Source organism: Arachis ipaensis, chromosome B6 (genome assembly GCF_059453495.1).
Source record: "Arachis ipaensis isolate K30076 ecotype BB chromosome B6, ASM5945349v1, whole genome shotgun sequence".
In the NCBI taxonomy this organism is placed as follows: Eukaryota; Viridiplantae; Streptophyta; class Magnoliopsida; order Fabales; family Fabaceae; genus Arachis; species Arachis ipaensis.
Genome location: NC_142441.1, coordinates 54,948,291 through 54,964,509, shown reverse-complemented (window position 1 = coordinate 54,964,509; position 16,219 = coordinate 54,948,291). Strand labels below are relative to the sequence as shown.

The following is a 16,219-nucleotide window of genomic DNA, read 5'->3' as shown; positions in this document are numbered from 1 at the left end:
AGTTTTACATTTTAACTTTGAAAAATCATAACTAGTTCTATAATTAATTCAAAATTCTCAAATTTGAGTCCTAACAACAACTTTTATTATACTTTACTCAGCCTTTGCTCTTATATCATTTCGATTATCGTTGAATAACTAATTCACTTCCAAAGTCACCTTTTAATTTCAAAAATTAGTTTTTCAGCAATCTATTTAGTATTCAAAATCCAACCCTTCAAAACCCCTCAAAACCAATTCCAAATCAACCACCAACCAAGTTCATTAACATTACAATATACCAAATAACAACTCAACAGTAACAAATCCAACATAACCCATTAAAATTCAGAAATTCTCAACAATTAGTCATCAAGCAATTCCCAATCCACATAATCAATCAATATCACAAATCAACAATTCCAAATCACAATCTCAACCATTCCAATCACAATTTCAGCCACATTTCAATAATTACATAATCAATCAATTACTCACAGCTATTAAATCTATTTGCAGTTATTCAATAAACCTCGTAGGCATTCTTAAATTGAAATCGTTTTAAACCCCCTACTTCGATGTCGCAATCGCATAGTTTAACGCAACAATCCCTGCTTAGTCTAAACTGGCAACTGCAGCGGCGATTTCAACGCAACCGAGACGGCGGCAGCAGCATCAATTCTAGTTACGCTCGCAGCAACGGCAATTTCGGCAATTTCAGCATAACACCATAATACTAAAACAGAGATATTGGCTATCGTAATTAAAATAAGAACATAATAGAGAAACAAAATACCAAATAGAACAAGAGCAAGAGCGTTACAGGGTTAGGAATAGAGGTTCAATGTCAAAACGAAGAGGATAGTGCAGCCGCTTCTCTCCCCCGGTGACAAGTTCCAGCTGTAATGATTCCAGCAACTATAGTGTACTCAGGAACATTAAAGATAGGGACAAGGTCATTCTAAAGCAACAAAAGATTCATAGACAGTTACTCCAATAACTAGGAAACAACGAACTCACCCATATGAATAGCAGCAACCAAGGTCTCCGGCGACGGCGGCGGAAGAGGAACGACTCCTCCTCTGCTGCGTCACTCTGAATGGCAGCGGCAGCAAACCCTGATGGCAACGGGAATAGGGAGCGACAATGATGAAGGCTCGACGAAGATAGCGAGGCACGATGGTGCGGGTCAGCATCTTCTCTTCGCGTCTCACCCTCAGCGAATAGCAACGGCGATACACGAACAAGGTAAAGGGGCGTGGCTCGACGGCAGCTCCTTCCTCTCCTCTGTGGGTCACGTTCGCCTCTCCCTTTCTTCTCTGCCACAGCAGCTCAGCAGCTGCGCCAAGCTCCATAGCATCGTTCCTCCCCCTCTCTTCTTCTCCCTCGTCCTCTGTCTCCTTTCCTGTTCTCCATTTTCCCCATCTTCCCTCCTTCCCCTTCCTTTCTTTTCCCTTTCTATTTTCCCCCCCCTCGAGCTCCCCTGTTTACTTTCTTTCCCATTCTGTTTGTGCGTGTGTTTTGTGAATTTAGGGTAGAATTAGGTTTTTAATTAGGAATTTAAGGTTAAGGTATAATGTATATGAGTAATATAATAACCTTTACAAAATATTTGAGATAGAATAACAATCTAAGATTCAAATACAATACCATAAAAATTACTTCATAAAAATTACTTTCAAAATGCATAAAATTTTATTTATCAGCATATCAATGAGTTCAAACAATTATTTTTAATTTAAATTATAAAATAAACATATTAATCACATTTTTATAAAATACAGTTTAAACTCAATATTAATTAGTTAAATTAAATGATATAACTTTTTATTATTTTTCTATCACCAAAACTTTGATTTCAATTTACAAAATATCTAATTATAATATAATTACTTAAACTTTAAGTATTTATAAAAATCTATTTAATCATTCCTAATAAATTAATCTCTAAAACTCAAACTAATAAAATAAACCATAATTCATTCATAATAGAAATTACTTAAATTAAATTATATAATACTTCTATTTACTAAATTTTATTTCCAAAGCATATGAAATAACCAATTATAAAAATTACATAAGAATATTAATCAACTTAAACTCCAAATATTAATAAAACTAATTTAATTACTCTTAATTAATTACTTCATAAAATAAGATATCAAATTAGTAAAATAAATCGTAACTTTTTCAGGATAAAAGTTACTTAAATTAAATTGTACAATTCTTTATTATTTTTCAATTACTAAAATTATACAAAATATTCCAATATAATAAAATTACTTAAGAATATTAATTGATTCAAAATAAAATTATCTCCGAGTCTATTTAATTATTTCTAATAAAATAATTTCTAAAATTATAAAGTTTAAACTTAATAAGATAAAATCACAATTTATTTATATTTAGATTTTCAAAAATGCGGGATATTACATTCTATCCAACTTACAAAAATTTTCGCCCTCGAAAATTGATACAAGATGAAGAAAAAGTTTGTTTTCACATCCCCTTTTGAACATTTTAAAGGATCCAAGAAAATCATATCACATAAACATAGAAGAAAATATACTAGGTAATGCAAGAGTTGATAAAATAACTTAACACAAGAAAAATTTCAAAATCCAAAATCAAATAGGCACAATATTCGTTCAGAACTCTTAACAAAGTACGACCACTTCCTCTTGTCGCCTCAGAATTAAACTCCTTATAACTTCGTATACTGACCAGATTCACTTTTCGTACGCACAAATCGTGTCCCTAAGAACTACTGCCTATAAGGATTACGAAACATGAGAAGAGAAAGACAAACGGCACGAAAAGTTTATGCGTGAAATTAGAAGAATACTCAAGTTTGCAATTGCACAAGATGGTATTTCGCAAAGTTTTGAAGGAATACGTGAGATCGTCAACAAACAAGGATATATATAAGCAATGAAATGGAGCATAAAGGGAGTTAATTCAAAGCTTAGGAAGAAATTTTAAATCGAACAGTTTCAATATGAACATCATTAGGGAAGATGGTACAACGATTTTGAACAACTTCAATTTGAAATAGAGGGAATTAGTTTATCTTTTTCAAAAGAATATATATAAATCTAACGTTTCACAAAAGTACTAAACTTAGTATAAATAATGTTATATCAATTTAGTTTTTAAATCAAAACAAATCATGCATGGTTTGTAAATTAAAGCTTGTTTGATGTTAAGGGCAAAATATTTTCTTTTAAAAAAAATCTTGGAGGATACTTAAGTACATAATTAGGTAAGAATAGCTATAAAATTATAATAAAGTTGGAAGAAAATATGGTTCAATTCAAAGAATAAATTTTGAAATAAAATTTTCTATAAATCAATAAAAGATAAGTGGTATATCACAGATAAACAAGATTAAACTATATAAAGAAGTTTTAGAGTTTATGTAAGAAAGTCTAGACCGAATTAAAAACAATCCCATCAAAATTTAAGCAAGGGTTGTGGATGCAGTCAAGTAAGAAAAGATTTAAATTGAAATTTTTTTGGAAGAGAATCTAAAACAAGTACTCAAGAAGGAAATTACAAGAAATGATATGTTGCACCGAAATAAATCCAAGTTCAAAGCAAAGAACATAGAGTTGGTAAGGTATAGGATAAATGGTTCAAAAGATTCAAACAACAACTAGATACAGAGTCAAGCAAGGATATGCACGAATGATAATACAAGATTAGCAAGAAAGAGATCAGAATCTAGAAATTCCAATACAATTAATAGAGAAAGAGATAACACTAAGCACGAATAAAGAGCATACGTCGAAACGGAACTAGTCTCTAGAACTTAGTCTCTAACGTCCCCAAAACCTCGTGATTCGCGTTAACCTATCACTTCTATTTCGTCTATGATAACCCATTAGTATTTCCATATACATAAATCATTAGTATTAAGTTGGCCAAACTTGATACCATGAGGTATGCAATGGTAAACTAATAGCATTAATCATCAGACAGTCATGCATATAAAACACAAACTCTTGTCATCAGAACAAGTTATAAAGCATGACAGACACTCAGAGTATGCAATGAAGCATAGTCAGTCCACTCCCAAGGCTCTACAGGAAGGACTGCTCTGATACCATATTGTAACATCCCGTCCAGCAAAATACCTTGCTTAAGTCAGGGTATTTCTACTAGAAAGGACATTACGTAACCTTTTCTAGTATTAACTACTTAATTATCAAGCCTTTATATCGAGTTCGCGTTTCAGTTTTAAGAAAATGCCAGAAAAATTTTTTTTTCATTAAAGTCATAATTCAAACATTCACAAATAATAATAATCACATAGATATTATTGATAATAATTCTCATACAAAAGAGACTAAATAAAACTCAAATACAATATACTAAACCTACCCCTCTATGTAAAATAAAATCTCAAAGGACAATAGCGAGGGGACTCTATGAAAGCAATTAAGACCATAAAGAAAGCCTACTGATCGCTCGCAGCTTCAAATTGCGTCTTCAAACCTGTCGCTGAAAGGGTGGAAAATTTCGGGGTGAGAACCAAACCACATGTTCTCAATAGAGGTAGAGAATGCCGTGAAAGTAAAGAATAAAACGCAAATAGTTAATTTCACTCAAAAGTATTTAAAAGAAAAACTGTTTTCATTTGCAGTGATCTTTACTCTCCGTGTCAACCTTTTATTTTGAAAACCAACTGCATAACATTCAAAAATCCAAAATCATATAAAGCATCAGTTAATTATCCAAAATTCTAAACCCATATTTTCCTTTATAAAAATCTTAAAAGTTTTCCTAGACCGTATGAATGACTAATCTGTTCCAAGCATAGGTTCATTAAGTCTATGCTGAACCAGCTCAATCTTTCATACTTACTAAACCTCAAACACAATCCAATCACGGCCTCAGGCCCAAGCAATTCAACCAGCACCCAATTCACCACAATCCAGCCAATCAGTTACAAACACAAGTAATGAGGTTCAAACACAATCAAGAGCAATTATATCAAGTATAACAATTAGCAGTTAACAGAATTATTCACTTAGGCAAACCAATTACAATATACACACCCAAACAATGTCACATAGATGCATATGATGCATGCCTGTCCTACTGGCCATGAGCTCACGCGTCGGTTATGTTGCCAGACCCGACTCGGATAAGCGGGATTAGACCACCATCCTTATCCGTAGGTTCCATAGACAAGCGGGAATTAAACCACCATCCTTGCCCGGAACACGCAAGCGGGATTAAACCACCGTTCTTGCCTCAACAGTAAGCGGGATTAAACCACCATCCTTACTGGGTACATAAAATAATATGCAAGCGGGATCACACCACCGTCCTTGCTGAACAATTTATGAATACGTGAGCGGGATAAAACCACCGTCCTCACTGCAGGCGGGACAAAACCACCATCCCTGCATAATGGTTTACGCACTGAGCAAGCAGGACTAGACCCACGCCCCTACCAACAATCTCATAGATCAAATATTCTTTTCTTAAAAGAATCATTGGAGTTATTATTATTAAATAAGCCCTGAATATTTATTTTGATTAAGTCCTTATATTTTTTATAAAAATTTGGACATAATCTCCTTTAAAAATAAGACTTATCCACCCTTACGGATTCTTTCTTTCTCAACAATTCATCAGCCTCTTTCAGCATTTGCCACAGCAATATATTCTCAAAAACATTTGATAATAGAAAATCTATTTCTTAAATTCCATATCCAAAATAATTACCAACACAACTTGGCAGCCTGATTTCCATTTTATTTTTAAAATATCAAATGAATTTGGAGTTGCGCAAACTTTATATCCATGCGACCGTCTCGGATTAAACTTTCTATTAAATCAAAAATCATAATTTTTCGCTGACTATAGCTTCGGGAATATAAGCAAAACCGTGACTGTTCTCTAGTGTTTTAAAACCAGAAGACAGCAGCACCATACAACATTTGAAATTTCATATAAAATCCAACTTAAATCCAACTACCTTCAAAATTAATGTGGTTAAACATAACTCATCCAAATTTCTTTCTCAATTGGTTCCAGGGTCATACCGGAGTTACGTAGCTTGGAAGTTAGGTAATTTTCTGCAGAATTCTGTTTTACAAATCATTGAACACAACCTCTTCCAAGTCCCATAACTCACTTATTAAAATATAGAAAATCCTGAAATTTAAATCACATGTACTAAACATACTTAATTTTCACCTCCAATTAGTTGCATCTCAATATCTATCCAGGATCAAAAGTTATAAACTCCCAAAGTTACTAATTTAAGGAAACAGAACCTGGCTTTTTCTGCATAATGCATCATCCTTCAAAAATTCATATCTTTAAAACTACAAGTCCAATTGTTCTGAAATTTTACGGAATTAAAATAATAAGAATAAAGTTGTATTTAAAATTGGTTCCATTCCAAAATTCAAACTGAAAAATTTCCAATAGAGGAATCAAGTTGCTGCTGCGTTAAACGTTCTGCAGAAAAACCAGTTTTGACATTCATGATTCAAAAATTCACCATAAATCATAAACTTAGTGAAAAAGTCTCAAATTCAGTAGTCCAGTTCCCTATATCCCCAAGCTCAATCTGGACTTGGTCCCACGCAATTCTGGTAATCACAGAAATAGTTATAGTTTTTCAAAGTTTCCGGCTTCCTTTAAAAATAATGCAGAAAATCAAGTTTTACATTTTAACTTTGAAAAATCATAATTAGTTCTATAATTAATTCAAACTTCTCAAAATTGAGTCCCAACAACAACTTTTATTATACTTTACTCAGCCTTTGCTCTTATATCATTTCGATTATCGTTGAATAACTAATTCACTTCCAAAGTCACCTTTTAATTTCAAAAATCAGTTTTTCAGCAATCTATTTAGTATTCAAAATCCAACCTTTCAAAACCCCTCAAAACCAATTCCAAATCAACCACCAACCAATTTCATTAACATTACAATATACCAAATAATAACTCAACGGCAACAAATCCAACATAACCCATTAAAATTCAAAAATTCTCAACAATTAGTCATCAAGCAATTCCCAATCCACATAATCAATCAATATCACAAATCAACAATTCCAAATCACAATTTCAACCATTCCAATCACAATTTCAGCCACAATTCAATAATTACATAATCAATCAATTACTCACAGCTATTAAATCTATTTGCAGTTATTCAATAAACCTTGTAGGCATTCTTAAATTGAAATCGTTTTAAACCCCCTACCTCAATGTCGCAATCGCATAGTTTAACGCAACAATCCCTGCTTAGTCTAAACTGGCAACTGCAGCCGCGATTTCAACGCAACCGAGACGGCGGCAGCAGCATCAATTCTAGTTACACTCGCAGCAACGGCAATTTCGGCAATTTCAGCATAACACCATAATACTAAAACAGAGATATTGGCTATCGTAATTAAAATAAGAACAACATAATAGAGAAACAAAATACCAAATAGAACAAGAGCAAGAGCGTTACAGGGTTAGGAATAGAGGTTCAATGTCAAAACGAAGAGGATAGTGCAGCCGCTTCTCTCCCCCGGTGACAAGTTCCAACTGTAATGATTCCAACAACTATAGTGTACTCAGGAACATTAAAGATAGGGACAAGGTCATTCTAAAGCAACAAAAGATTCATAGACAGTGACTCCAGTAACTAGGAAACAACGAACTCACCCATATGAATAGCAGCAACCAAGGTCTCCGGCGACGGCGGCGGAAGAGGAACGACTCCTCCTCTGCTGCGTCACTCTGAATGGCAGCGGCAGCAAACCCTGATGGCAACGGGAATAGGGAGCGACAATGATGAAGGCTCGACGAAGATAGCGAGGCACGATGGTGCGGGTCAGCATCTTCTCTTCGCGTCTCACCCTCAGCGAATAGCAACGGCGATACACGAACAAGGCAAAGGGGCGTGGCTCGACGGCAGCTCCTTCCTCTCCTCCGTGGGTCACGTTCGCCTCTCCCTTTCTTCTCTGCGACAGCAGCTCGGCAGCGGCGCCAAGCTCCATAGCGTCGTTCCTCCCCCTCTCTTCTTCTCCCTCGTCCTCTGTCTCCTTTCCTGTTCTCCATTTTCCCCATCTTCCCTCCTTCCCCTTCCTTTCTTTTCCCTTTCTATTTTCCCCCCCTCGAGCTCCCCTGTTTACTTTCTTTCCCATTCTGTTTGTGCGTGTGTTTTGTGAATTTAGGGTAGAATTAGGTTTTTAATTAGGAATTTAAGGTTAAGGTATAATGTATATGAGTAATATAATAACCTTTACAAAATATTTGAGATAGAATAACAATCTAAGATTCAAATACAATACCATAAAAATTACTTCATAAAAATTACTTTCAAAATGCATAAAATTTTATTTATCAGCATATCAATGAGTTCAAACAATTATTTTTAATTTAAATTATAAAATAAACATATTAATCACATTTTTATAAAATACAGTTTAAACTCAATATTAATTAGTTAAATTAAATGATATAACTTTTTATTATTTTTCTATCACCAAAACTTTAATCTCAATTTACAAAATATCTAATTATAATATAATTCTTAAACTTTAAGTATTTATAAAAATCTATTTAATCATTCCTAATAAATTAATCTCTAAAACTCAAACTAATAAAATAAACCATAATTCATTCATAATAGAAATTACTTAAATTAAATTATATAATACTTCTATTTACTAAATTTTATTTCCAAAGCATATGAAATAACCAATTATAAAAATTACATAAGAATATTAATCAACTTAAACTCCAAATATTAATAAAACTAATTTAATTACTCTTAATTAATTACTTCATAAAATAAGATATCAAATTAGTAAAATAAATCGTAACTTTTTCAGGATAAAAGTTACTTAAATTAAATTGTACAATTCTTTATTATTTTTCAATTACTAAAATTATACAAAATATTCCAATATAATAAAATTACTTAAGAATATTAATTGATTCAAAATAAAATTATCTCCGAGTCTATTTAATTATTTCTAATAAAATAATTTCTAAAATTATAAAGTTTAAACTTAATAAGATAAAATCACAATTTATTTATATTTACATTTTCAAAAATGCGGGATGCTACATTCTATTCAACTTACAAAAATTTTCGCCCTCGAAAATTGATACAAGATGAAGAAAAAGTTTATTTTCACATCCCCTTTTGAACATTTTAAAGGATCCAAGAAAATCATATCACATAAACATAGAAGAAAATATACTAGGTAATGCAAGAGTTGATAAAATAACTTAACACAAGAAAAATTTCAAAATCCAAAATCAAATAGGCACAATATTCGTTCAGAACTCTTAACAAAGTACGACCACTTCCTCTTGTCGCCTCAGAATTAAACTCCTTATAACTTCGTATACTGACCAGATTCACTTTCCGTACGCACAAATCGTGTCCCTAAGAACTACTGCCTATAAGGATTACGAAACATGAGAAGAGAAAGACAAACGGCACAAAAGGTTTATGCGTGAAATTAGATGAATACTCAAGTTTGCAATTGCACAAGATGGTATTTCGCAAGGTTTTGAAGGAATACGTGAGATCGTCAACAAACAAGGATATATATAAGCAATGAAATGGAGCATAAAGGGAGTTAATTCAAAGCTTAGGAAGAAATTTTAAATCGAACAGTTTCAATATGAACATCATTAGGGAAGATGGTACAACGATTTTGAACAACTTCAATTTGAAATAGAGGGAATTAGTTTATCTTTTTCAAAAGAATACATATAAATCTAACATTTCCCAAAAGTACTAAACTTAGTATAAATAATGTTATATCAATTTAGTTTTTAAATCAAAACAAATCATGCATGGTTTGTAAATTAAAGCTTGTTTGATGTTAAGGGCAAAATACTTTCTTTTAAAAAAAATCTTGGAGGATACTTAAGTACATAATTAGGTAAGAATAGCTATAAAATTATAATAAAGTTGGAAGAAAATCTGGTTCAATTCAAAGAATAAATTTTGAAATAAAATTTTCTATAAATCAATAAAAGATAAGTGGTATATCACAGATAAACAAGATTAAACTATATAAAGAAGTTTTAGAGTTTATGTAAGAAAGTCTAGACCGAATTAAAAACAATCCCATCAAAATTTAAGCAAGGGTTGTGGATGCAGCCAAGTAAGAAAAGATTTAAATTGAAATTTTTTTGTAAGAGAATCTGAAACAAGTACTCAACAAGGAAATTACAAGAAATGATATGTTGCACCGAAATAAATCCAAGTTCAAAGCAAAGAACATAGAGTTGGTAAGGTATAGGATAAATGGTTCAAAAGATTCAAACAACAACTAGATACAGAGTCAAGCAAGGATATGCACGAATGATAATACAAGATTAGCAAGAAAGAGATCAGAAACTAGAAATTCCAATACAATTAATAGAGAAAGAGATAACACTAAGCACGAATAAAGAGCATACGTCGAAACGGAACTAGTCTCTAGAACTTAGTCTCTAACGTCCCCAAAACCTCGTGATTCGCGTTAACCTATCACTTCTATTTCGTCTATGATAACCCATTAGTATTTCCATATATATAAATCATTAGTATTAAGTTAGCCAAACTTGATACCATGAGGTATGCAATGGTAAACTAATAGCATTAATCATCAGACAGTCATGCATATAAAACACAAACTCTTGTCATCAGAACAAGTTATAAAGCATGACAGACACTCAGAGTATGCAATGAAGCATAGTCAGTCCACTCCCAAGGCTCTACAGGAAGGACTGCTCTGATACCATATTGTAACATCCCGTCCAGCAAAATACCTTGCTTAAGTCAGGGTATTTCTACTAGAAAGGACATTACGTAACCTTTTCTAGTATTAACTACTTAATTATCAAGCCTTTGTATCGAGTTCGCGTTTCAGTTTTAAGAAAATGCCAGAAAATTTTTTTTTCATTAAAGTCATAATTCAAACATTCACAAATAATAATAATCACATAAATATTATTGATAATAATTCTCATACAAAAGAGACCAAATAAAACTCAAATACAATATACTAAACCTACCCCTCTATGTAAAATAAAATCTCAAAGGACAATAGCGAGGGGACTCAATGAAAGCAATTAAGACCATAAAGAAAGCCTACTGATCGCTCGCAGCTTTAAATTGCGTCTTCAAACCTGTCGCTGAAAGGGTGGAAAATTTCGGGGTGAGAACCAAACCACATGTTCTCAGTAGAGGTAGAGAATGCCGTGAAAGTAAAGAATAAAACGCAAATAGTTAATTTCACTCAAAAGTATTTAAAAGAAAAACTGTTTTCATTTGCAGTGATCTTTACTCGCCGTGTCAACCTTTTATTTTGAAAACCAACCGCATAACATTCAAAAATCCAAAATCATATAAAGCATCAGTTAATTATCCAAAATTCTAAACCCATATTTTCCTTTATAAAAATCTTAAAAGTTTTCCTAGACCGTATGAATGACTAATCTGTTCCAAGCATAGGTTCATTAAGTCTATGCTGAACCAGCTCAATCTTTCATACTTACTAAACCTCAAACACAATCCAATCACGGCCTCAGGCCCAAGCAATTCAACCAGCACCCAATTCACCATAATCCAGCCAATCAGTTACAAACACAAGTAATGAGGTTCAAACACAATCAAGAGCAATTATATCAAGTATAACAATTAGCAGTTAACAGAATTATTCACTTAGGCAAACCAATTACAATATAAACACCCAAACAATGTCACATAGATGCATATGATGCATGCCTGTCCTACTGGCCATGAGCTCACGCGTCGGTTATGTTGCCAGACCCGACTCGGATAAGCGGGATTAGACCACCATCCTTATCCGTAGGTTCCATAGACAAGCGGGAATTAAACCACCATCCTTGCCCGGAACACGCAAGCGGGATTAAACCACCGTTCTTGCCTACACAGTAAGCGGGATTAAACCACCATCCTTACTGGGTACATAAAATAATATGCAAGCGGGATCACACCACCGTCCTTGCTGAACAATTTATGAATACGTGAGCGGGATAAAACCACCATCCTCACTGCAGGCGGGACAAAACCACCATCCCTGCATAATGGTTTACGCACTGAGCAAGCAGGACTAGACCCACGCCCCTACCAACAATATCATAGATCAAATATTCTTTTCTTAAAAGAATCATTGGAGTTATTATTATTAAATAAGCCCTGAATATTTATTTTGATTAAGTCCTTATATTTTTTATAAATGTTTGGACATAATCTCCTTTAAAAATAGGACTTATCCACCCTTACGGGTTCCTTCTTTCTCAACAATTCATCAGCCTCTTTCAGCATTTGCCATAGCAATATATTCTCAAAAACATTTGATAATAGAAAATCTATTTCTTAAATTCCATATCCAAAATAATTACCAACACAACTTGGTAGCCTGATTTCCATTTTATTTTTAAAATATCAAATGAATTTGGAGTTGCGCAAACTTTATATCCATGCGACCGTCTCGGATTAAACTTTCTATTAAATCAAAAATCATAATTTTTCGCTGACTATAGCTTCGGGAATATAAGCAAAACCGTGACTGTTCTCCAGTGTTTTAAAACCAGAAGACAGCAACACCATACAACATTTGAAATTTCATATAAAATCCAACTTAAATCCAACTACCTTAAAAATTAATGTGGTTAAACATAACTCATCCAAATTTCTTTCTCAATTGGTTCCAGGGTCATACCGGAGTTACGTAGCTTGGAAGTTAGGTAATTTTCTGCAGAATTCTGTTTTACAAATCATTGAACACAACCTCTTCCAAGTCCCATAACTCACTTATTAAAATATAGAAAATCCTGAAATTTAAATCACATGTACTAAACATACTTAATTTTCACCTCCAATTAGTTGCATCTCAATATCTATCCAGGATCAAAAGTTATAAACTCCCAAAGTTACTAATTTAAGGAAACAGAACCTGGCTTTTTCTGCATAATGCATCATCCTTCAAAAATTCATATCTTTAAAACTACAAGTCCAATTGTTCTGAAATTTTACGGCATCAAAATAATAAGAATAAAGTTGTATTTAAAATTGGTTCCATTCCAAAATTCAAACTGCAAAATTTCCAATAGAGGAATCAAGTTGCTGCTGCGTTAAACGTTCTGCAGAAAAACCAGTTTTGACATTCATGATTCAAAAATTCACCATAAATCATAAACTTAGTGAAAAAGTCTCAAATTCAGTAGTCCAGTTCCCTATATCCCCAAGCTCAATCCGGACTTGGTCCCACTCAATTCCGGTAATCACAGAAATAGTTATAGTTTTTCAAAGTTTCCGGCTTCCTTTAAAAATAATGCAGAAAATCAAGTTTTACATTTTAACTTTGAAAAATCATAATTAGTTCTATAATTAATTCAAACTTCTCAAAATTGAGTCCCAACAACAACTTTTATTATACTTTACTCAGCCTTTGCTCTTATATCATTTCGATTATCGTTGAATAACTAATTCACTTCCAAAGTCACCTTTTAATTTCAAAAATCAGTTTTTTAGCAATCTATTTAGTATTCAAAATCCAACCTTTCAAAACCCCTCAAAACCAATTCCAAATCAACCACCAACCAAGTTCATTAATATTACAATATACCAAATAACAACTCAACGGCAACAAATCCAACATAACCCATTAAAATTCAGAAATTCTCAACAATTAGTCATCAAGCAATTCCCAATCCACATAATCAATCAATATCACAAATCAACAATTCCAAATCACAATTTCAACCATTCCAATCACAATTTCAGCCACAATTCAATAATTACATAATCAATCAATTACTCACAGCTATTAAATATATTTGCAGTTATTCAATAAACCTTGTAGGCATTCTTAAATTGAAATCGTTTTAAACCCCCTACCTCGATGTCGCAATCGCATAGTTTAACGCAACAATCCCTGCTTAGTCTAAACTGGCAACTGCAGCGGTGATTTCAACGCAACTGAGACGGCGGCAGCAGCATCAATTCTAGTTACGCTCGCAGCAATGGCAATTTCGACAATTTCAGCATAACACCATAATACTAAAACAGAGATATTGGCTATCGTAATTAAAATAAGAACATAATAGAGAAACAAAATACCAAATAGAACAAGTTCCAGCTGTAATGATTCCAACAACTATAGTGTACTCAGGAACATTAAAGATAGGGACAAGGTCATTCTAAAGAAACAAAAGATTCATAGACAGTGACTCCGGTAACAAGGAAACAATGAACTCACCCATATGAACAGTAGCAACCAAGGTCTCCGGCGACAGCGGCGGAAGAGGAACGACTCCTCCTCTGCTGCGTCACTCCCAATGGCAGCGGCAGCAAACCCTGATGGCAACGGGAATAGGGAGCGACAATGATGAAAGCTCGACGAAGATAGCGAGGCACGATGGTGCGGGTCAGCATCTTCTCTTCACGTCTCACCCTCAGCGAACAGCAACGGCAATACACGAACAAGGCAAAGGGGCGTGGCTCGACGGCAGTTCCTTCCTCTCCTCCGTGGGTTACGTTCGCCTCTCCCTTTCTTCTCTGCGACAGCAGCTCGGCAGCGGCGCCAAGCTCCATAGCGTCGTTCCTCCCCTTCTCTTCTTCTCCCTCGTCCTCTGTCTCCCTTCCTGTTCTCCATTTTCCCCATCTTCCCTCCTTCCCCTTCCTTTCTTTTCCCTTTCTATTTCCCCCCCCCCCTCGAGCTCCCCTGTTTCCTTTCTTTCCCATTCTGTTTGTGCGTGTTTTGTGAATTTAGGGTAGAATTAGGTTTTTAATTAGGAATTTAAGGTTAAGGTATAATGTATATGAGTAATATAACAATCTTTATAAAATATTTGAGATAGAATAACAATCTAAGATTCAAATATAATACCATAAAAATTACTTCATAAAAATTACTTTCAAAATGCATAAGCTTTTATTTATCAGCATATCAATGAGAGCAAACAATTATTTTTAATTTAAATTATAAAATAAACATATTAATCATATTTTTATAAAATACAGTTTAAACTCAATATTAATTAGTTAAATTAAATGATATAACTTTTTATTATTTTTCTATCACCGAAACTTTAATTTCAATTTACAAAATATCTAATTATAATATAATTACTTAAACTTTAAGTATTTATAAAAATCTATTTAATCATTCCTAATAAATTAATCTCTAAAACTCAAACTAATAAAATAAACCATAATTCATTCATAATAGAAATTACTTAAATTAAATTATATAATACTTCTATTTACTAAATTTTATTTCCAAAGCATATGAAATAACCAATTATAAAAATTACATAAGAATATTAATCAACTTAAACTCCAAATATTAATAAAACTAATTTAATTACTCTTAATTTATTACTTCATAAAATAAGATATCAAATTAGTAAAATAAATCATAACTTTTTCAGGATAAAAGTTACTTAAATTAAATTGTACAATTCTTTATTATTTTTCAATTACTAAAATTATACAAAATATTCCAATATAATAAAATTACTTAAGAATATTAATTGATTCAAAATAAAATTATCTCCGAGTCTATTTAATTATTTCTAATAAAATAATTTCTAAAATTATAAAGTTTAAACTTAATAAGATAAAATCACAATTTATTTATATTTAGATTTTCAAAAATGCGGGATGTTACATCAGGACCTGGGATGTTGTATGTATATATATGTATATAGATATTATTTAGCTACATCTAGGGGTGTTCTAACTAACAGTCTATATTCTAATAAAGGCTGAATCACCGAATGTTGTCAACTACTTGTGATGCATTTATGTGTGGTTGTTATTAACTGTTTTATCTGTTATTATTTATGAATTGATTATAAATGATTCTGTTTATTAATTCAAACGTTTTCAAAAAAAAGTACCTCGCAAACTAACTACGCTTTTAACAACGAATCAGGCTCATATAATAAATAATAGATAATAATTAGGATGACAAATTGGTAGCACTCCGCTTCCGGTATGTCCTAGGCGTACTGAAAATTGGGTCGTTACAAGCATCTTCCTTGCATTGTTATTATTTTCGGCCATGTCTCCTTCTTTTTCGAAAATTTCTGTCAGATTTTCTCCAAAGAGTTGTGCTTTAGCTTCCCTTAGCTTCCTCTTCAGAGTCCTTTCAGGTTCAGGATCAACTTCAACAAGAATGTTCTTATCCTTGTTCCTGCTCATATGAAAAAGAAGAAAATAGAAAAGAAGAGGAATCCT

The 16,219-nt window shown here is 32.8% G+C and overlaps 2 protein-coding genes across 2 annotated transcripts; both read right to left on the bottom strand.

Moving 5' to 3' along the window:
- Nucleotides 1-7,259: 7,259 nt before the first annotated feature.
- Nucleotides 7,260-8,067, bottom strand: LOC148555632 (uncharacterized). The gene is made up of 3 exons (XM_088489266.1): nucleotides 7,663-8,067; nucleotides 7,466-7,542; nucleotides 7,260-7,320 (listed from the first exon to the last, which is right to left on the bottom strand). The coding sequence occupies exons 1-3, from the start codon at nucleotides 8,065-8,067 to the stop codon at nucleotides 7,260-7,262; spliced, it is 543 nt and encodes a 180-aa protein (XP_088345392.1).
- A 5,852-nt stretch (nucleotides 8,068-13,919) lies between these two features.
- Nucleotides 13,920-14,719, bottom strand: LOC110263326 (uncharacterized). Its single transcript, XM_088490669.1, has 3 exons — nucleotides 14,235-14,719; nucleotides 14,089-14,132; nucleotides 13,920-14,035 (listed from the first exon to the last, which is right to left on the bottom strand). The coding sequence occupies exons 1-3, from the start codon at nucleotides 14,717-14,719 to the stop codon at nucleotides 13,920-13,922; spliced, it is 645 nt and encodes a 214-aa protein (XP_088346795.1).
- Nucleotides 14,720-16,219: the final 1,500 nt, after the last annotated feature.

Bases quoted from the DNA above. Each gene is read 5' to 3' on its own strand.
- LOC148555632 (XM_088489266.1), bottom strand. From the start codon at position 8,067: ATGGGGAAAATGGAGAACAGGAAAGGAGACAGAGGACGAGGGAGAAGA. The intron at 7,543-7,662 runs GTGAGTTCGTTG...GAATCATTACAG, and splicing joins GGTTGCTGCTATTCATATGG to TTGGAACTTGTCACCGGGGG. The intron at 7,321-7,465 runs GTAACGCTCTTG...GAGTGTAACTAG, and splicing joins GAACCTCTATTCCTAACCCT to AATTGATGCTGCTGCCGCCG.
- LOC110263326 (XM_088490669.1), bottom strand. From the start codon at position 14,719: ATGGGAAAGAAAGGAAACAGGGGAGCTCGAGGGGGGGGGGGAAATAGA. The intron at 14,133-14,234 runs GTGAGTTCATTG...AGTACACTATAG, and splicing joins GGTTGCTACTGTTCATATGG to TTGTTGGAATCATTACAGCT. The intron at 14,036-14,088 runs GTTTCTCTATTA...TCTCTGTTTTAG, and splicing joins CTTGTTCTATTTGGTATTTT to TATTATGGTGTTATGCTGAA.